General features: G+C 38.7%; 1 protein-coding gene across 1 annotated transcript; it reads right to left on the reverse strand.

Annotated features, from left to right (window-relative positions):
* Window positions 1–460: 460 nt before the first annotated feature.
* Window positions 461–21,717, reverse strand: LOC308061341 (protein-glutamine gamma-glutamyltransferase 5-like). Its single transcript, XM_080381167.1, has 13 exons — window positions 18,117–21,717; window positions 15,846–16,025; window positions 15,305–15,547; window positions 14,256–14,374; window positions 13,606–13,734; window positions 13,193–13,370; window positions 12,179–12,311; window positions 11,052–11,155; window positions 10,705–10,947; window positions 8,779–9,105; window positions 7,737–7,894; window positions 7,294–7,427; window positions 461–6,315 (listed from the first exon to the last, which is right to left on the reverse strand). Exons 1-13 carry the CDS (start codon window positions 18,277–18,279, stop codon window positions 4,632–4,634), a joined length of 3,795 nt encoding a protein of 1,264 aa, XP_080237293.1. The 5' UTR covers window positions 18,280–21,717; the 3' UTR covers window positions 461–4,631.
* Window positions 21,718–22,409: the final 692 nt, after the last annotated feature.

The raw sequence follows: 22,409 nt of genomic DNA on the forward strand, positions 1-22,409 counted from the left end.
ATATCCAGTGTCTGAGCTCTATATTCAGAAAGTGCTGCAAATGATGGATTAGGTTTACTGGTATATTTTAATATATTGAAGCAGCAAGAATTTCTAGTAATATTTATCTCGAACACCAGCATTTCTTGATTTCTAATTAATCTAAAGGTAACTTGACATACTGTCATAGCTTTAGGAAAATTTGAGGTTTGATATTCAGAAACAGGAATCAGAGAACACAGGAATCATAGAATAGATTTTCTAAAAGAAAAGGCTGTATAGTGGTGACATTTCTTTACGCCGTAAAGATTTTAACTTCTTTACACATAACTCCTGTTTTTCTAGGTAATATTTAATTTTACTAATTTTTGCAACCAATTCATATGTATCAATAAATATTCTTTATCCAAACCCTGTAGCACTGATAGATAGCTTGCACTAAACATGCCTTATGGAGAGAACACACATGCAGTTCAGACCATATGAAAAAGTACAAGTTGCTCAAATAGCTAATGTGGTGTACTGACCGCCACCAATGGCAACTTTTCTCAGGAGGGAAGAACAGGGAAAAAATTGCAGTTAGTTGAAAAGTTAGACAGGTGTGGCCAGTTAGTATATATGAAACAAATAGATTTAAAATCCAAATTAATGTGGTAACAGACTTAACTATTACCATAAACAAGCAACAGAATAGTAATGAGGGCTCAGCTGTACACGTACACTGCATTTGATCCTTGGGCTGGGAACACTTTGTTTTCAGTCCTACATTGGTCTCCTGCACAAAACTTTTATTCCAGTGTTAGTCAGAGACTCAGAAAATCAGCAAATACAAATGAGCATACATGCACATTACATAACGTACCTTATAGTTCAAAGACAAAGAATTTAAAAGCTTGAACAAGATCATCCAGGAAGAATATACAAAGGCGTGGAAGAAATTCATCCCATCTGAGACATCAAAAGAAAGAAAGAGCTGGGATGCCTATAAAATATTTGAATAGGATTTCCTTCTACAAATAAATACTTTCCCTTACAAAAACACTACAGCAGTAGCACTATGAGAAAGTTGACTTTTCAAAATTCAGTTCTAATGGAGGTGTACAACAAATGTCATAAAATTGCTATATAACAAAAAAAAAGGAATCCTTGTCGTCTTTTGCATTTTTAATATCTTCACATTTTCCTGGTCAGCATATTTAATTTCTTTATTTGTATATACTTCACAGTACGTGTTACAAAAGATTTTGTTTGTTTTTAACACTAAGTAAAATGAATATAGTATTTCCCTAATTTAATCTTCTTGTCTGATACAATATATAAAATTTAATTTACCTCTATAACTAATGCTTGGTAGGTAATTGGTTCATTGAGTTATACATTTCAAAATTTTCCTTGCAGGTAATGGAATATATAAAAATAAATCACAATTTACTCAGGCATTTTATGATATGTCACCAGCAAACATCCAAAAAAGCACAAACCTTAGGCATTTAAAGTTTGAAACGGTTAACTTGCATCCAGATCTTCACAACTTCTCATCTAAAAAGATTTATAAATGTCTAATGAACTGTTAGGGGTGAGAACTGAAAATTATCACTTACTAGATTCTTCTTCACCTTTAAAAGAAATACAATTTTATTTTAGTTGCACATAAAAATAAATTCCAGTACTCCCATTTATTATGTTAAATCATAGAAAGGGTAGCTATAATAATGCATGAGAAATTGCTTTTTTTTCACCTTGACTGGCCTAGAAACAAGTTAATATATTTCCTTTGCTTAAATAAAATGTCTGAACTGAGATTAAAATTAGAAATGTATTCCTGAACACATAAATATGATAGTACTGTATTCAATATCTGATGACTATATTATCATGATTGAATTGGCCTCCTGTCCTCTAAAAGAGACTTCTTTATGTATTACATGACATTACAGAATGTTGTTAATCTTCAATATCTTAAATACACTAGGCAAAAAAAAAAAAAATAAATCTTGTGGGTTCTACTTCAAGAAAGTACTTTTGAGACAGCCAAGCATGTCAGTTTTGGACAAAAACAACAAAAAACAAACCCCAAAACAACAACAGCCAAAAACCCCCACCAAAACCAAAAACCCACACAAAGAAACCAACCCACAACAAAACGAAACAGACCAGAAATGTTGTGGAAATTTAAACCATACCACCACACCTCCTGTGACAGTAGATACTTTAGAAAACATAAGTTGGAGTGTTTCACTCAGACATTTAAGAAGCAGGTAATTTAAATCCTGCTGTTTGGTGGGGTTGTTTGTTGTTATTGATTTGGGGGGGTTAGGTTCTTTTTTTTAGGGGTACTGCCTCAAATGCCCAAATATGAGGCTGTACAATGTACTTTACTAGGAGACTACAACCTACCTTTTTCTATTACTAGGATGTATGTGACAACAACACACTGAAGATAATTTCTTTAGTATTAGAATAATTTTGAACTTTAAAGGATTTATGTAATCCTCTATGGCTCTAATTATAAAGAACTTGCTACAGTTTTCAAAAGCAATGTGTATTCAGCATATATGGTAAGAAGAGTGGGGAGTAGAATTTACGCACACACATTCGATAACTCCAGTGACATTAATAGGCTGGGACTGAATCTTTGGAGTTTCTGAAATACGGCATCAGGCTCATTCTCATAAAAGAGAAAAATTAGAGAAGTCAAAGTATTACTGGGAAAAGAAATCTGAAATGCTATTTGGTAATGATGTAGATGCAATGTACCGTTAACAGTTTCTTAAAATAATCACATTTTTTCCTAAATAAATAGTATTGGTATCTTTTGTATCTCTTCCTCTGCCACCCAGAGATTTGTTCATTGATGTTTCTGTAGACTGCAGGTTTTGCAGACCATAAAAACAAAGGAAAAACTCACGCAGCATCTGTGAGCAAAGAGGATGGGTGAATCTTTCCTCTAATACCAACTATGTATTACAGGTATAGTAGGAAATCTTTAGATTTCCCCTAACTTCAGCTTTGTTTTCAGACATCACAGAAAGGAAGAGGAAATATTACAGAAATGGAGTGGAAGGAAGATTTCACATTCTAGTACATCTAGGAAGACTTACTGCCCACTTTTGAAGAGGTATTACCGAAAGAAGAAACCAAACCAACAGAATTAAGGGTGGTTTTTAAATTTCTATTTTATTGTCAGGCAGGCAAAGAAATTCTCAACAAATACCTAACAGAGACTATTGAAACTGCATAAAAAACAAGTCATTGAGTTATGACCACTCTACTACAATATCCAGGCAAATATTTTTTCTACCATACTCAGAATTACTATATAGTTGATAGTGTTGGCATGTTCATAGCTACCACACCTTTTCAAAATCCCTGGAAAGTTACTCAGTCTCATCACAAGGCTTAGGGATGTGAACTACGGTGATACTACTGAAATACTATTGCTACATGGCTGAAGATTTTGCAGCACCAGCAAAATTATCTTACCGCCAAACCCCACTAATACTTGCTACTAAAAATAACGGAGTACTAGAGGAAAATAATGGAGGGACGGGAAGTATTGTCAGTAAATCCCAAACTCTTGTGAGCAAATCCAATATTTGGGGAAAGTTCCATTATGACATTGTATGATTTTGATTCCTAAAACACTGGGAGAAAGTTAGCATTGAAAAGATACCAATTGCCTGAGGAAGACATAATACTTTTTCTTCTGCCTTCTTAACCTTTCATTTGGGAGAGCTGGGTGTTTGAAAGAATAACGTTATACTTCCTTCTCTAGTTCAGGCTGGGTGGCAGAAGTTTCCTAGCTACGCTGAATCAAAAAGGCACAGCCTCGGAATTAGAGCTTTTCCCATGAACCTAAATGCATCCAATATATATGAGAAAATTTTTTTTGAATATGCTACATGAAAAACATTCAGTTGTGAAAGCCAATAAATTGATATTAATCATTCATCAAGTTTTGCAGCCTTTCTAATCTGATTCCTGATGCTAGAACTGTAATACATTAAGAGTGGTAATACTAAATTTATAATAATTGCTTCTTTTAAAATATATTTATTTTAACTCTTCAGTTGATTTGTAATGATTTAGTTAGTTCACGGCCTCCACAGTTTTCATTGCCTCATAACTAAGGAACTGACCTGACCCAAAACAATACCGGGACTCAGGGGCCCAATGTCTATTAGGCGAGATGTAAGGCGGTTCTGCTGCCACCTCTTTGCGGCATCCCAAGGACAGCACATTTCATGCAGGGAGAGAGATTTGCTACAAGTGCTGTAGCCCAGGGAGATCTGAGAAATATGCATTGCAAGAAATCAAGAGAAGAGAGAGTGAAAACACATCATTTATAAACCAGTTTGACTGAGCAAGTAAGTCTGATTACCTGCACTCTGCAACTATTGTTACGACAGCTCCACAGGGAGCATGTTCATTTGTCACTTCCACCATACCATATCTCAAGACATACGAGTGTTACATCAAATGCATCCCTCTGCAGTTGGCTATCAGCCTACTTTCTGGCACATTTCAAATGCGTGGATAAATACTCAGGACTATGCACGCTGCTCTCCATCACCATATTTCTAACCTCTTTCAAAGCATCTGCACACATGCTTTAATTCACTGGCTTTGGCTTTTCCCCAGGTTACTCTCCATTACAGGTATTTGCGTTTGAAGTAGGTGAGACTGCTCCTCCTGGGGCTCCAGGGTGTGCGGGACCCTGCTCGGGCCAGGGTGCTGCCAGAGGGGGATGACCCAGAGCGGGGCAGGGTGGCGTAGGCAGAGGGAGAGTTGGAGTGGGGTAGGGTGGTATAGGCAGAACGGGACAAGGTATTGTAGGAGGAGTGGGACAAGGAGCTGTATGGAGGGCGTGTGAGTGTGCCGTAGGCAGTGCGGGACAAAGGGGAGCGCCCCGTGGGGCTCCACGTTGAGCGGGAGGTGGAAGCCCACATAGAGCCTGAGTGAGTGGTGGTGTCACAGGAGGGGCCCCACTGGGGGCCACACACTGAGCGAGACCCTGGGGTGCCCACAATCCGGGAGACTGAGCGAGAGGTGGGGGCACAGAGGGAGCGGGCCGTGGCGGTTACCAGGGGACGCGGGGCCGGAGGGCACGGCAGGCAGGCTGCCGGTGAGTCCTCAGGGTGAGCGGTGGGTGAGCTGGTGGGGAGGGCCCCCACAGCCCCCATTGAAACTGTGGTGGGGGAGCACAGCGAGTGGGCCGCGGGGGGCCCCACTGGGCGAGGGGCTGGTGAGCAGAGTGAGTGGGCTGCCGGGGGTCCCACAGGGCGGGAGGCTGGGGAGCACAGTGACTGGGCTGCTGGGGCACTCCCCACCTGCAGCCCTGCTGGGGTGGCACTATGGGTGGCAAAGCGGGACACTGGGGAAGATGCTGGGCAGGGGCCCGGGGAGCATGTACCGTGGGCTACTGGGGTGCTCAGGGGTTGGGAGGGCAGGGTGGCCATCGGGCCACATGGAGGCTGGGCAGTGGGAGAGGGTGCGGAGCCACATACAACGTGTGAGATGGAGGCAGCAGGCACTGAAAGGGGAGCCGAAGGTGGCATGGGGCTGCTGACAGCATGAACTACCGGAGAGCACACAGGCTGGGATGGCAGAGCAGACATATGGGTAGGGACTGCCTGGGTTGCCACAGTGGGACCAGAACCAGCCATGAAGTGGGTCAGCAGGGCACTCACCGCATTGTTCGTGGGGACAGAGACAGAGTAGGACATCGCTCCCCCTCCACCTCCAGGCTGGTGCGTGGGAGCAGGACCTGTCTCAAACACCACATGAGGCATAGGGGGGGACACAGGATTAGATGTTGGGGCAGGCATGGAGCCATACATGGATGGAGACATCGGGGCACACGTAGCAGAAGGCATGGTCTCGCATATGACACGGAAGCCAGGATCACATCCCAGGTTGAAACCAGGATTGACGTTTGGATTGAAGCCTTGGTTGCAGATGGAGTTGCATAAGGGATGGCCCGCAGGGAGGTACACGAAGTCATACACAGGCTGGCCCCCTGCACTGCAGTTTGGGTTGCATACTGGGATACATATATATTCACACATGGAGTTGAATGCAGGGTCTGCCACTGGGACAGGCCCAGAGCTGTTCACGGGGAGGGAGCCATTCTCACACACCGGGAGTGACCCATTCTGGCTGACGGACAGGGTGCCATTCTGGCCTGTGGGGCAACACACTTCGGCCTTGGCGCATCCCTTGCAGTAGGCAAACTTGTGGCATCCAAAGTTAGCCAAGAGCCGGTGGCTGCCGAGCCTGTAAGGTGTGAACTCCACGATGGTCCGTGCCTGTTGGTTGGATGCCAGTGTTCCCAAACTGGACCGAGAGAAGGAAAAGAATTAGCACCCTGGGTAGCTCAGAGACCTGAAGTTCTACAGGATGGGGGCACACAATTAGGTTTAGTTTGCTATGATGTGTTTTCAGAGACAAATTGTTATGACAACTTTGTTATTCTTGCCTGTCTCAAAAAAATCCCACATTCTGTGTTGTGAAAAGCATGGTAACAGCTTCTGTCCCAACAGAAGATAGGGAAAACTCCCATAGTGGGTTCTGTAAAAGAAACTGGAAACTCATTTACGATAGTCTCGAATTCTTCAAAAATGTAGCACCCTTCTACCTCAAAGATGTTTTTTACTGCTTCCTATTTCCAGTAGCCTAAGTTGAATTTGGCAGCTTTGTAGAATCAAGTTCATTTTTATTCAGCAAGAACAATTCCTAATTGATTCCCCTCACAACTAGTCATACTTTTGTCAGTTCTCCTTGCCATGAAGAATAGCAATGCATATTAACGAACAGCTACTTTCCCTAGGATGTTATAGCATCCTGGAAGTTTCCAGCTTCCTGTGATTAACGTGTTATGAGCTTAGAATGCATATTGCTATTTCTTACTCACTGCCATTTTCTAATTGTTCACATATGTGGTGCCAGTTCATGAATATTTAGCGGAATTCTATTATAAACTCAATAGAATTATAAGGGATGGCAGATCCACCTAGAATTTTTTGTTAAAAAAACTCAAAAAACAGTGCATTCCTTTTCAGACAGAAATTTGAAACACATACTTAAAGTCTTGAGACAAATGAAGAGCAGCATATCTTGCCAGCTCTAAATGACCCATCAGTTTCAAGAGTGAGGTTTCTAATGGAGTCTCAAAGTAATAAGGAGCAAAAAGTCCTGTTCAGGTCCTAAACACCAAAAAATCCAGAGCTGTTTTCTTCTTCAAAACCTACTCTGATCTAGCACATCTTAGTCAACCCCCAATATTATCCCCATTTAAATAACTGATGATCTTACTCAATGGTCATTGGCTCTTTGAACAAACCACAGCCTTCTAACGTCATTACACAGTTCTTCATATCTTCCTGGAGAGGATTGCAGAAGGAGATCTCTGCAGTGCATGGTACTTTCAGCCTGGGCTGGCTTAGTAGCTAGTCATAAAATAAACAAACACATTTTATGTTTCATAACCCTTATGAAATTAACAATGAAGTAAATAAGTAAGGAATAAAAGAAAAAAATATTTCTACACGTTTCTTTCTGATTTACTTCTATGACCTTTTCACATCCAAGTCAACTGTTACACATTTATAATCACACCGATCTTTTTAAAATAAAAAATAGAATAAAAGAAAAGAAGAAAGAATTTCAGGTTTATTGGCATTGTACCACAGACGTGGCCAGTAAAAGTCCCTAAGTCTGTTCCTTAGTTCACAAATCCCACAATTAAAATTCTTTACCTTGACAATAACAGGTGGCCTGTTGATCACAATATCCCTGCTCACCATCAGGACTTCTCCACACTCTGGGTCTGAGACAGCAACTACTTTCATAATGTTGTGATCACAGAGATAAGGTCCATATTGACTATATGATATACACAGAGGAATTTTTTTCACTGTAAAATAAATTTATTTAAATTATTTTTCCTTGTTTTTTGGCTAATATTTCTACTTACCTTACTCCTAAATTTTAACTGGCACTTAAAATTGCTTAATTAAATACTAAGTTATCACAGCATCTTTGAAAACAGGCATGATTTTTCCTGGCTTAGGGTGATACATTACTACCTTTGACAAACAGCTTCACAGTTTTTAGTTAATATATCACTGCATTTACAAGGAGGTTGGTTTATTATTATTATTGTTATTGTTACTCAAAAATTGGAAACTTTTATTTCAGTGTAATTCTTAAAGCAATAATGCAAATGTAGACAAAGTTTGGTAAACCAGGATGTTATATCAACTATGAAAATTCATCTTATAATGATGCGTTTTAATTAAAGGAATAATTTTTCTTCCAGGAAAATTTATTAACCATGAAAACAATTGTTTATGTTCTGATAAATCTTTGCACTTCCCATCATATGGTATATCTAGAAATACTTTAGTGCTCATTACAAGTGTTTTACACTGGCTAATAACTTCTGGCCAAAGGAAACTTTTTTTTTTTTTTTGATAGACAGCTACAACTTTATCTTTGTATTGAATATAGAATCAAGAATTGGACTTTTAGCGGAAACAACTTTTTAAATGTTCATAAGACTCTCTAAGCCTTGAGAAATTATGGAAAGACTATGATTTACTTGTCACTATACCTGTAGTATTGACACTGTGTTGGTTTTTGAGTGATCACTCTAAAGAGAATTCAGCTGTCAATATTCAACATTGTATTCATTTCACTTCCCACCACTATTAGGAAGTCCCCACTAATCCTAAAAATTTAACTATCTCCTGAAATGAATACTGGACAAAATAGTATTAAACAAATTCACCTTCTTACCTTCCCTAGGCCCCAAACTGACATTCACACTGTCTTTCCAAAATTGATCCATTGGGCAACCACTGTAGGTTATTATTTGTGCACACAAATTAAACTTCAGGGTTTTGTTTTCATTACGCAAATTTTCAAGCAGCCAGTGCAGTTGGACATCTTCACCATACATTGGGCAGTTAGCCATCTTTAACCTCATGTTAATACCAGAGTCACTTAAAAATGGATTTTTCAGCGATGATAACTCTCTGTCAATATGACAGTTGGAAGCATTACAGTATCCTGGGTGAATCCTTCTGTAAGCCCGGTAATAGGCTTCTTTGTTTTTCACAGAACCTGTTGAAGATACATGATTATGAATCTGCTGGAGGCACAAAAAGTCATATCTACCCAAACAATAAAGATAATTAACTTTCTTCCTCCTCCTTCCTGAAACCTAATGTACTGGCTTGGTGTAGAACAAAACTACCAGATAATAAAACACAAGGTATGGTGGTCTGCATGCATAGAAGAAAATAAATATCTCAGAAAAACATTCAAAAAAACTTAATTCACTATTATTAGTTAATTTAAAAAGTGGTCATGCAAATCTCAAAATGTGTAGTTAGTGCAAAACTCAAAATACAACTCTTTACAAGGGTTAGGGTGAACATGTCTCTCAAGAAGCAAACCACACCATTCAAACAAAGAAACTATCTATTAGGGTTTTTTTGTTCCTGTTCAAAAACCAGAACTTGCACTTTTAGAATCAGCTGTGATCCACTCTTCATTCCCTTACACAATTTTGCTGGCTGAACTCATCCCTACTATTGGAAGATGAAAATCAGTAATCAGTAGCCCCAAGTAAGAACAGCAGAATATCCTAATAATACATGAAATTTGAAAGTAAGCTTTTTTTTCTGGCAGACCTGTGCAAGAATCAACAAGTAAGAACTTAATCCTGGGTTTAAAAGAATTTAGGGTTTTTTAGATTATTTAAAATCTGTTAAAATTTTAAACTAAGTACAGGTGAGACCAAAACTTATACACATGCTACAAGTGGTATTAAAAGGGTTCAAAAGCATGTTCTGTGGCGAATGGCTAAGGACATTGGGTTTGGGTAGTTTGGAGAAAAGGAGGCTGAGGGGTGACCTCATTGCTCTCTACAGCTTCCTGAGGAGGGGAAGTGGAAGGAGAGGTGATGTTCTCTTCTCTCTGGGTTCCACTGATAGGACACATGAGAATGATTCAAAGCTGCATCAGGGGAGGTTTAGACTGGGCATTGGGAAATATTTCTTTACCAAGAGGGGGGTCCAACACTTGAACAGGCTTCCTAGAGAGGTGGTTGATGTCCCATGCCTGTCAGTGCCTTAAAAATAGGCATTTGGACAATGTCCTTAATAATATACTTTAACCTTTAGTCAGCCCTGAAGTGGCCAGGCAGTTGGCATAGATCAGGGGTCCTCAAACTACGGCCCGTGGGCCAGATACGGCCCCCCAGGGTCCTCAATCCGGCCCCTGGTATTTACAGACACCCCCCCACCCCCCCACCCCCCCACACACACACCCCGCTGGGGGTTGGGGGGGGAAACCAAGCAGCCGCAGATGGCTGCCTGCCACTTAATCCACGTGCCGGCCCCCTGTTTAAAAAGTTTGAGGACCCCTGGCATAGATGATCACTGTAGGTCCCTTCCAACTGAAATTTCTATCTTATCCTATCCTATCTTACCCTACCCTAAATGGAATGTAATTACTATGTGTTTTGTTTGTATTACCTAAATATATTTTAAAGTTTAAGAGTTAAGATCTTTGAACAGAAGGGCATCTTTCTCTCTCTCAAAAAAAGACAACTTCAGATTGTACTACTCATTTTAACACAGGACAAATTACATCAATAATTTTATATGATTAGCATGTAAAATTCCCTCTAACCCATTTAATGACTTTTTATCATACCTAGTTCATACTTGTAAGACCCAGTGATATCTTCAAATTGCTCACTGCCAACACTCTTGGTGATTAGATGTTGTCCACATGGCCAAGTGTCACAGAAAAATTTTTTTTTTTTGGCATTGCTTTGGGAAAGCCAGCCAACATAGTTTGAATTTACTCGAGAAAATATATGATGACCATCGTAGTCCAAGTCCAGTTCCCCTTCTCTGATGCTTCGAACCCATGTAGGACCACTGCAAGATGAACCTAAGCCAGATAACAAAAATGTTATAATAGGTTGTAACCTGAGTAGTAGAGAAACTCAACAGCAGAGGCTGAGGAAAACAGTTACAGTTATAGTAAACAGTTACCTCTGCCTGTTTCCAAAGGTGTTGGATCCAGACACTGCCAATCACCACAGCACTGATTTAGGTCTCGGCGAGACATCCAAGATTCATTCCAGCAGTGATATCGCCTGTGGGATGCAGGAATATAGGGTTAAAGGCATCTCTTGGATCATCAATTGCCTTACAATGGAGGCAAACCATGTCAGAGATAACCTTTTAAACAACTGAATATTCTATGTCTTAACACTGTTAATGATGTTTGGGGACAGGAGTTGTTTGTTTTGCTTTATATCACTCGGACTGGAAATTTGTTCCACAACCCTGCGGACCTGATTGCAAAAAAATTCTTTTATAGTCCTTTATTTTTAGTTGATAACATGCCAACACAGTTCTTTTGCTTAAAGTAGTTTATTTTTCTAACATTTTTCTCCAGGTTTTGTAAAGAAAAATCCCATACTGCCTTAATCTTCTTTTTAATGGCTTAACAAAGAAAAAAAACCTTAAGTCTTCTGTGCCAAAATAAGATCCTCATTCCCTTAGTATTTCAGTTTGACCTCATCTTTTTGACACGTGAAAGGGCAGAAATTTCATTAAAAGTTCTCATAGATGATACTTAGATACAAACAAAATTCTGGTGCTGTGAAACTATGAACATATAGGCCAAGGGTGAAAACACAAAATTCTGCTATGATATAATGTCATAGTTGTGTGAACATGAACTGAAAGGATTACAAGAATGAAGCAATCCATGATAAGGAACCTCAGGAAGAATACAGAATTATCAACCAAGTGATTATGACTGAAGATAATAGTCCTAATTTGTGGTAATTTTTCCCTTGAATTTCATGATCTACTTAATATTTTCACAGCTACTAAGATTGATGATCTTATTCTTTCAGCTGAGAAGGATAAGTAGATAGTGTCGGTTCTCACAAGTGTTTTTGGTTTTTTTCTTTTTTTTTTTTTTTTTGAAAATATAGATTGAGCAGTTTGCCTTTTCAGTGATTTCATGGTTTTGAAATGCATTATTCAGATACTGAACAGCCTTGCCACACCAAAGGAAGAGATACACTGATCTGCTAGATTTATACTAGTCTTTCTGTCATTTAATTTTTGACAAAACCCAAATATCTTGTTCATTTCTTATTTACCATAGCTTGTCTTTACCACACAGGTTTTTTCCAGTACAGTCAAAAATCTCATTGATACCAAGGGGATTCTCAATTGAGCATGGAAAACAGAAGCTCGTGACAACACGGCTTGGAATTCCCAAACACCTCATCACTGTAAGGAAAAAAATATTAATGAGTTATTACGAATGGTAACTAATCAAGCGAATCCTTAATTTATTTTATAAATAATTTTATATTCCACTTTTCAATTATATAAATACAATGGATAAGCAGTGATTTTATCTTCAATACTTCTTTTCAGTCATTGAAAAGTAGTCTGAAAAAAGCCTAGCAGAAAGGAATGGCTTATTACACTTCCAGCTTAAAAAAAACAGCCCACAAAACCAGATCTGTTTTAAGTTCAGAAATAATGAACCTGATCCTGCATTAATAAAGCACAGTATTATTTTTTTAAAACAGTGTAGTACATATAGATTCATGTATAGAACAGGAATTTATTTTTCTTCAATGTAGAAGCAGGTTCAGTAAATAAATGGTATAAAGTTGGTACTCAGATTTTTTGCCTGTAGAGTTTAGTTCACTATCTCATCCTTTGCAGTAAAAGAAGATAATAGCCTGCTGCTTTTATGTTTTGGAGAAGACATTGCTAGAGGTCTTCCTCCTGTTCATAACTTAGTGGTTTTCCTCATCCTTCAAACCTCACTCAAAGGATAAATTTAATCTCCATGATGCTGCACTTGCTCTGTGTTTTAATAAAAGCTGCATTATTGACAGCTGCATGGCATAAAGGTCACAGAAAAGACAATACTGCTTTTCTTCTTGCTCTTCACACTGTATAGAAAAGCCATCGGTTGATAATAAACGCTGTTAGGAGCCATGCCATATCATAACAATATAAAAATATTCCCTTTCTTTTCTAGTAAAATGCTAATGAATAATATTCTTCCAGTAGTTTTTAAGGTCAGAGGTTTTTGATCCTGGTTTTCTCTTCCTTTTTGGATAACTAGACAAGGGCAGACTGAAATATCATACCTGTACACATTACTGAAGCAAGAGACCCACAGTACCCATATCTGACCGGCCTGCATCTGCCGTTGTACCACTGCTGAAGAATAGGGACACTTCCATTCCAGGAAAATGGTTTTGTTCCTTTCAGGTAATCATTGTTTTCTGGAATCTTCATGATACTGTTAGTGGTATGGCTGCTTATCTAGAAAGAGAAAAGAAAAACCTTTTCAAATAGCTGACCATGTCTTCACGTCCTAAGCGTATCACAAAATTGTCAGAGACTAGTGTTACCAGTTAGTTTTTCCCATGACTCTGAGCAAAGAAGGGATTTCCCCTGCTACTCATGCTGTGTTAGATTACAGTGCAATTTGTCCTTGTATCATATAATGAAGTGTGACCCAATCTATTCAGAGGTCACACGCCACTAGAGGTCTTACCATGTGATTTACCACCATGCTGACATGCACAGGATCATTGCGCCAACAATGGTCACGATCAGAGCCATGATGGTAACTTGCACCCATGTCTAGGATCTTCAAGCAGATATCCAGAATCCCATCTTCAAACTGAGGAACAAGAAGTTAACACAGGCATTGTGACATTCTGACATTGATAAAGTTACTTTCCTGTCAATACTCTAGTCTTTTTCATATATATGAACTGCCCTCCCTCCTCCCCTGCTCTTTTGGTTGGTTGGTTTATTTGTTTGTTTGTTTTAAGCAAGCACAACTCCTAGTGATCAGCATGGTTTTGTTCATCTGCCTGAAGAAAAAACAAGGTGGAAATCATGTCATTTTTGTGTGTTTGACCAATGGAATAGTTTTCCTTCAGAAGCACAATGTTCTGTTTCACCTTTTCCAAGAACATTCTGCAATTTCCTTAATTTTACTACAGAAAACTTCTTTCCAGTTGCTTGGGCTACAGCGAGATTCTTAAATATTTTGGTTTGTGCATGTGTAGTCCGGACTGGTCCTAAAAATCTTTTACACCCTAGAACACAGCATGCATTTCTGAAAAAAATATGAGCAACACTTCATTCATCTGTATATGGATGACAACTACTTCTGAACAAGTTTTCAAAAAGTACCTGTCCAAAGTGCCATGGTCGAGAGGTAATATGCTTATGAACGCCTTCATACAGTATCCCATGTTCATTCAGAATATATTCTTCTCTATGAGCCTGATTGTCCATATATACAGGGTCATCTGGAAAAGATGCAGAGCTATCAGTCAGACAGTATGTACATTTCTAGAACTTCTGTATCTTCTACTTCACTGAATTCCCCTTTCTTTTCCTACCTATTTTTGATTTATACTTTTAAACATGTTCAAGGGTGCAGGCTCTCAAAACATGCAGACAATTCATTTCTACTTAGAGCTATATATTATCTGTATTAAGTCTCTCCCTGCTGTAGTGCACCTGAATTAAGGAGCTTGCAATTTATCTTCACGCTAAGCTGCTTTAGAAGTCAAACTCTGTGCCCTTAGAGTTGGGTATCTGCTTTTGATGAAATCAAAAGCGCAATGTGAATATTTGTCATGTAATGATTTTGGCAAGGTCCTGCAGACTTCAGAATTGCTTGCTACCAGAACCAATCTACAGAATTTTGTTTGTATTTGTACAGTATTATTTCATAGTGATACCACAGAATCACAGAATGGTTGCTGTTGGAAGGGAAGTTGTCTGGTCCAAGAAAGCTGCTTAAGCAGGGACACCTGAAGCTGACCGCCCAGGACCATGTCCAGGCAGCTTTTGAATATCTCCAAGAATGGAGACTCCACAATCCCTCTGGGCAACCTGTGCCAGTGCTCAGTCACCCTCACAATGTTTCCTGGTGTTCAGAGGAAACCTCCTGTATTTCAGTTTGTGCCCATTGTTTATTTTCCTGTCATGCCATTGTAAAAAAGGGGGAAATGACATCCCTACTACCATTAAGAAACCAAATCAAAACATTGGCTTGAAACAGTCTTGAACTTGGAGGGAAAAAAAAAAAAGGCAAAATAAAATTCCTCCCTGTTTCTCGTTATTTCTGTGACTCCATCCCTTACTTACTAAGTAATAAAAATATGTTCAACATTTTTACTAATCACTACCATTTTTCTTAAAACTTATCTGATCATTACTAGTGTTCTTACCTGCACACCAAGGGTTAAAAAGGACATAAAAATCTCCAAGACATCGCTGGTAAGTGTGACCACAGGATGTGATTTGCATATTGAGAATGTAACGGCCAATGCATGCATTGGAGGGAGGAAACACGCTGATATTGATGCACTTTGGCTGATGAATTTTGTAGGAAGCGCTCCAGCAGGTTTGATCTAGACATCTGCCCATTGGGAAGGTACATTTCGTCTCATTTGATTCACAGGGTCTGAGGCCTTTTCAGGAAAATAAATACAACTTCCATCAGACTAAACAAAGCACATGTAAAAAGAAAAGTAATTTGCTTAGCCATTATTTACAATGCAAAGCTCCCAAGGGTGGATTTCTTTTTTCACTTGTCACTTCTGTAGCAGAGTGAGAAAACTTTACCTATCAGCAGAACTGCCTGAGTTAGGGGAAGGTAGTCTCTTCGCACAGAAGGTAATTGAGCAGATACTATTTATCACTGAAGAATATGGGAAATGTAACTAGCAAAGGATTGGGAAAGATTACACAGAGTTTGGGAGTGACTACCTGTCTCCACGGTGAAAACAGCCTGGTCCACAGCATCATCCCATTCCCGATTTTGGAAGCGAGCATAAAAGCTGAAGGCTTGCCCTCGCCTTATTATCTGTCTGTCAGTTCCGAAGAAATGGGTATTATGAATCTGGCAGTTGGAAGGACAGTTCAGGTCAACTTCTCCCAGCTCAATGACTGCAGGATGGAGAAAGGAACACAAAGGGAAAAAACAGGTAACACCTGCATTGAGACATACATCCATAAAGTGTCCTTACAATCCACAGTTACTTTTCAACCACAGCTAGACAGCAAGTATTTTGCACATGCTGTTGGTTTAGAGGTATTTCTTATACAAGTAATAAAATAATAAAGTAAATTGAATAAATAAAAGATTTGATAACAAATGTAGGTGTTTGAAAGCTTAAGTGGCACTCCAAATGAGTTATGAAAAAAAATAGATACAAATAAACATTCCCACCCCCCACCCCCCAGTTGTAAATACTGGTAAATATGCATACAAGAGTCTCAATCTGCATTTCCCAAAGTCATAAAAGGTTTGCAGACATCTCTGAGGAACTTAATGGGGAAGGAAATATTCACAAACTGTGGTATTTAGAAAAATGCTGGCAATCTATCCAAAGTGCTATGATTAGCTTCACAAAAATCTTAGCTGATCTCCCCTTAGGCATCCTGCCTGGATATCATTCATTTCATAAGGGTAATTATAATCCTGGTGCCAGAAGGATGGGTGGCAACACTCATTTTTCCTTATTTGCATACAATTTTTTATTTTTAAGAGTGCTTCACTTTAATTGAAGACAATGGGAACCACATATTCTCACCAGTTTTAGAAATTGGGCTTACTGAACTACAAAATCTTGTGTATTATTTTAATTCTAAAGAGTTAGGTTTGGTCCTGCTACGCTTACAGAACAACCAGACAATGCAGCTTCTCTAACTAGATTGGCACTAAGCTGAATACAGAGTTGGTATGTAAGGGAAACTATTTTTCCCAACCAGAACCAAGGGTGTATCTGTATAAAAGGAGAGTCATAGCTAAGCCCAAAGGACTGGGATGCTTTTAATGCAAACCAGTGGAGTTTTCTAGGATCACATCCTGAAGTAAATCATAATTTAGTTTAATTGGGAGGGGAAGGTGGGTAGGTAAGAAAAAAAAAAACACAAAAAAAAACCAACAAAAAAGCTTTTCCTGATTTGTTTCCTTGAACCACAATAATCTCGTTTTTCATATAACCATTTAAATTTGGTAATAAATTGCTCATTTAGCTCTTCAGCAAAGATCAGCAGATAAACACAGACCTGGGCATTACCCATGTTAAAAACATGCACACTATCAACAACAGCAAAAAAATATGGCAATGCATTACATCATTATTGCTCATGAGTGCGTCATACCTGCTGACAAGAAAGAGTAACAGAATTGAACTGAAAATCTCATACCTTAATGAGAGTTGTCAAGCATGACATAAAGTGTTCTGGTTGAACAGAAGGGATTAGAAGTGCTTATAGCACACATGACAAATTCCTGTGGTCAAGAACACTGAAAGAATCTAATAGATCCTTGCCCATCCTCTGAAGGTGCTTATAAACCAAGTCAACTACGCTTCATCCACTCATTAATCCAGCTGAACCGGAACATCAGGGAGTTGAGATATTACATGTTTCCCAGGGAAGTTCTCTAAAGTCATCCCACAGTTCGCTTATCAGGGTTAATTATCACAACTGGATCACAAAGGAGCTAACAGCTGTCTTCTTAAGTAAAGGCAGCTCAGAGAAAATACTAAAAGTTAATCAATTTCACATCTCTTACTGGTTCTCTCTCTCTAGTAGAAACCTGATGTTCAATACCAGTCACTGGGTTTTTTCTAGCAATTCACATATTACCCTCATTCCAGAGAAACTACTTCAGGTACACATTGTGAAATAATTGCTTCTAGCACAAGAATACTGAAAACTAGTACTTGGTACTTGATACTGGAAATAAAATGTATGCTTTTCCGTGCTTTTTCTTATTCCCAGAATTGGCAGTTGTTTCACCAATTCTTCTCTATAGCTTCTTTCCCTTATAAAAGGAAAGGTTTTTTTACAAAAGTTGCTTTTTTCTTTCTTGCTAAGTCCACAAACAAAATCTAAAACATAGAAGTAATCCCTAGACTTGATTCCATTCCATACAGCAATATGTAAAACTTCTCTGTCCTTACACCTGTTTAAATATTTCTGCTTTCAGTACAGATTAAAGTGATAGTAAAGTTTCAAGGCACTCACCTTCCATTTTTCTTCTGCATGTACTACTATCTGAAGCACAGTACTGGTGGAGGTACCTGATCCTCAGCAAGATGCACTGCAAAGTCTGGCCGATCTCCTCTGCGAACCAACCTAATTTCCTCTCAGTAACATTTATATTCAGAACTAAAAGGCTGTCACACATATTGCATCAACAAAATACCAGTTTGCAAAGAGGCCTCACCCATGTGTCTACTGATGCTCATAAATGATTCATTTTAACTTCCAGCATTATTAGGGAGAGTCCTGAGGCTGAAGGGAGGGAGAGATCTTAGTACCTCACCTGTAGCATAGTACTCTCAATGTCCCACAACTTGCCGTGTCTCAAAAATATTTTAAGACCAGGATGAATCTAAACACATTTCAGTGTAAGCCATTATTCTTAGCCATTTAAAGTTCCCATAAATCCCAGCACCTACTGTTCCCTTCTGGCTAGACATCTTCAATCAACTATAGGAAAACAATAAATAACACTAGACTTAAGCTGAATTTAGACTCTCCAAATATGATCACCAGTGGACATTTTGATTAAAATATAAGCAGAAATTCCAGTTTTCAGAAAGTCTGCATAGTACTCCTTCTAACTGGAGGCTGGAGTAAAATGAACAAACATTTCCAGCTAAATTGTAAAATGAACAGAGGACATGCATTAAATGTTTTTGAAGCTGACGGTAAAATGTAATCTAAAAATTACAGAATGTATTTATACTCTGTGTGTATTTATGTTCTAGCACACAACCAGTTTTGCAGCTTCTTAGCTTTCTCCACCTTCCCCCAAAATTTTGAAAACCCTTTGAGAATTTTCCAATCATTTCTGTGAGCAGAAAATATTTAAATATTTTCACACAAAAATGTATTATTTTGTTGATGTTCCAGGCACATTTAATAAAATAAAACAACAAAAACTCAACAGTATTCTCTCTGCACACTCAGTGATGAGGTCATTGGCCTGCAAGTAGGAGAGTTCGATTGAACTTTCCTCTGGCAAAAACAGAATGAACATTTGCTACAGTTGCCTCCCATCCTTATTGTGCCTCTATGCCAAGTTTTACTCCTTTAGATATCCTTTGGATCTCCCCAAGTTATTCTAATTTGGATTAAAAAACCCCAAAACCCTAAAACAAAACCATCACAAAACACAAACAAACCTAAAACCAAAAAATCATTCACTGATCTAGAAAGAACACAATAACTGTAGTTCAATTATTTGCATAACTGCCTGGAATCTAGACAGTACTTTAAGAAATCATAAAATGAAACACCTTAACCAACAGTGAAACAACTTAGTAAGCATAACTTAACAGCTCAGGTATTGTGAAATAACTTCACAGAAATTAAAGCAAAGAAAAAAATCAGCACATCAACAGTGGATTTGGAAGAGAGTGGTTAAAATACTTGTATGACTGATACATATGAAAGTGAATATAATATTCAATGTATTCATATTTGAAATTTGTAAATATTTGGTTAGTCACGAGGCAGACATTAAAAAATACGCGAACCCTAAATATTTCATTCCTTTCTCATATATCTGAAAACTTTCTTTTTCTTAATGCTTATCATTTGACTATTAAACTCTTAACTCACTGAAAAATGAAAAATTAAAACCAAAACAATCCCATAAGAAATAATTTAACAGCCATAAACACATAATCAACTTTAACACAACCTGTAAAATGTGTATCATAGTGGTCTAGTCACCCATCGGAAGCCTGTATACAAATCTATGCCCACACTAGTGCCCAGAGAAGAGAACAGAAAAGAACCACAGTTGGTCATAGATTCCAAGAATAGATTAAAATCACCTCAAATACCTCTAGTTCAATCATCTTACTAAAATGTTTTGGTAAATGAAAGCCTGTGACAAATAAAAGAAAACAAATAAGCATCAGTAAGTGGCTGCACCTGTGGGTTCAAAGAGACTTAATTACGAGTTTAAAATAATAAAGGTCTGAATCAGGAGCAGAACACTTTCTGTATGGATATGAGTCACTGACTTTAGTAAGTATGCTTACTTAGATCCTTGAAGCTGCTTTGGTGCCTATCTGTCTCTGCAGGATCACTATATAGATACCCAGCCCCATAGCAAAGCCTCCCAGATACCCAGGTTCCTACCTATCAGTGTTTGCAAAGCCACCCAATTGCTGTTGCCAGCTCACAGCTACCAGACTGGTCGGTGCTGTCACTAAAGCCCAAGTCCCAATTGCCTAAATTATGAATCTTTAAAAAGGTAGAAAATCATAGCATACTAGCTTTCTAGGTGTACCCAGTCTATTCTTACCCTTATTGCCTTCCAAGCACTGTATCATATGAGTTGGACTCAGGCAATCCACGCAACAGGGCCACCACCCTAAAGAAAGGCATAGGAGACGGAGAACAAGCAGGAAATAGAGATAGGGTTTAAAGAAAGGTTTTGCCTCTCAGTTTATGGCCTGTCTAAACAACCAATGCATCCCAGTTGTTGACCTCTAAGGCAGGTTGCTGCTTTCTGTCCAAGGAGTATCCTCCTGGACAGAAACACTTCTCCTCCCTGCCTGACAGCAAGGTACGCCAAGCTAAGGTTGATAGTCTCTTGGTCCCAGCTGGGGGTGCTTTTCCCCTCTGCCTCCATCTTTTTCCCTAACACTTCACTCATCGTTCACTCAAGCTGTCCTCTCCACATTACCACAGTATCTTACCTACACATCCAACATCCCCTGAAATGTACAAAGAAGCTGATATGCCTGATACAGGCCTGAAAATTCTGCAGGATAGCACATTTATGAGGATATAGGCACTTCCAGAATTTAAGCCATTTAGGTTATTAATTTTCTTTAAAGACCTTGAGTTTGGCCCTTACTGCACAAGTATTTATGTGACAATAGTTTAGAGAGGATTTCATAAATTCTAGAGTGATTTGTACCTACAATACTATAGCCTAGATTTACCTTTTACAACAGTTTTGGTTTATCTTGTTTGGTTTTTAAATAAATATATATTACTTGCATTACAATAGACGGACATACAATGAGCACTGATGAAATCAAGTGCCTGCTAAAGCTCTGAAATCTTCATACATTTCAGTTGCCCACTATACTACTAGGAAGAAGCGAGCACTGAACTACAGGGCATCACAACCACAGAAGGAACACCTGTGAATGGCACTGATGCAGTTCCACAGCATAACTAATATATTTGGGAACAATAGAGAAATCACAGTAACCAAGCATCCAAGGAATTCTTTCAAGAATAAGGAACACAAAATGACAGCTCAACAGGGGATAAAGGAACGAATCAGAAAATATGTGAATTAGGATTAAAATGTTTTGCTGAAAGTGTCACCTAGCTGAAGGCTGGGGTAACTACAGTGCATAAAAAAACATTTTGGCTGCTCGGTTTAACCATGTGTCAATAGGCAGCTCTAAAGTTCACTTTTTGCACTTACTCATATAATTGTATTCCTTTGACCACTGGGCCTGGAGTCCACCTTATTAACAAACTTAAAATTTTGTAGAAATAGCAATGAGTGATAGAGTAAAAAGTTACCTGTCTAGTAGGGATATTTGAAGTCATTAATTGGCATTGATATCTGCTCCCTAGAGTTCAGGAAAGAAGATGAAGAAAAAATTTAGTTCCACAGATTAACTCTAAAATAAGCACATTTGTTAGGAATCCACATCTGACATTTGAAGCTTCATATTACAAGGGCAATAGGCTGGCAAACTAACATGAACTTTGTCACAGAACACACCCAGAAGTTTCCTAAAAACCATAAATCAGTTCGCAGTGATGGTGCCTTTTATTAAAGAACCTGAAAGCGCTGGCAGCTACTCTGTTGAATGTAAGCAAGTATTACAACACCCTATTTCCAGATGAATTAAGAGAAAGAAATGCTTCAAATGAAATCTTAAACAAGAAGCCTGTGTGTTTTAAGAATTACATGGCAGCTTTGTCTTTCTAGAAGCTGGAGGAAATTAGTAGCATTTAATAATTATAGGTGGTTTCTGAAACAACAAAACCACCAGTCTTCATACAAAGAAACCAAAAACTCCTTAAAGGCAGCTCCCATCCAAGCTGGTCCATAGGATTTCTGTGGTGGTCTGATGGAGCTACTTGCTCTCTTGTCTCTTAGCCTTTTACTTTTTCCATTAACAGTGTAGGCCAGTTTTTTCTCCATTTAATAGGATGTTTTTTCCCCCAAATTCATGGTGCCAGTGAGAAAGACACATACCTATAATGTTGCAGTATATGCAGAATGCAGAAAGGTCAGGCAATTACAGGATGCGTACCTCATAA

This window comes from Falco punctatus (genome assembly GCF_963210335.1).
Source record: "Falco punctatus genome assembly, chromosome: 3".
NCBI classification, from domain to species: Eukaryota; Metazoa; Chordata; class Aves; order Falconiformes; family Falconidae; genus Falco; species Falco punctatus.

Coding starts and splice junctions, on each gene's coding strand:
- LOC308061341 (XM_080381167.1), bottom strand. CDS start 18,279: ATGTGTGACAGCCTTTTAGTTCTGAATATAAATGTTACTGAGAGGAAA. Junction 13,735..14,255: donor GACCATGGCACTTTGGACAG/GTACTTTTTGAA, acceptor CTTGTTCCTCAG/TTTGAAGATGGGATTCTGGA. Junction 7,895..8,778: donor CAGTTTGGGGCCTAGGGAAG/GTAAGAAGGTGA, acceptor TTTATTTTACAG/TGAAAAAAATTCCTCTGTGT.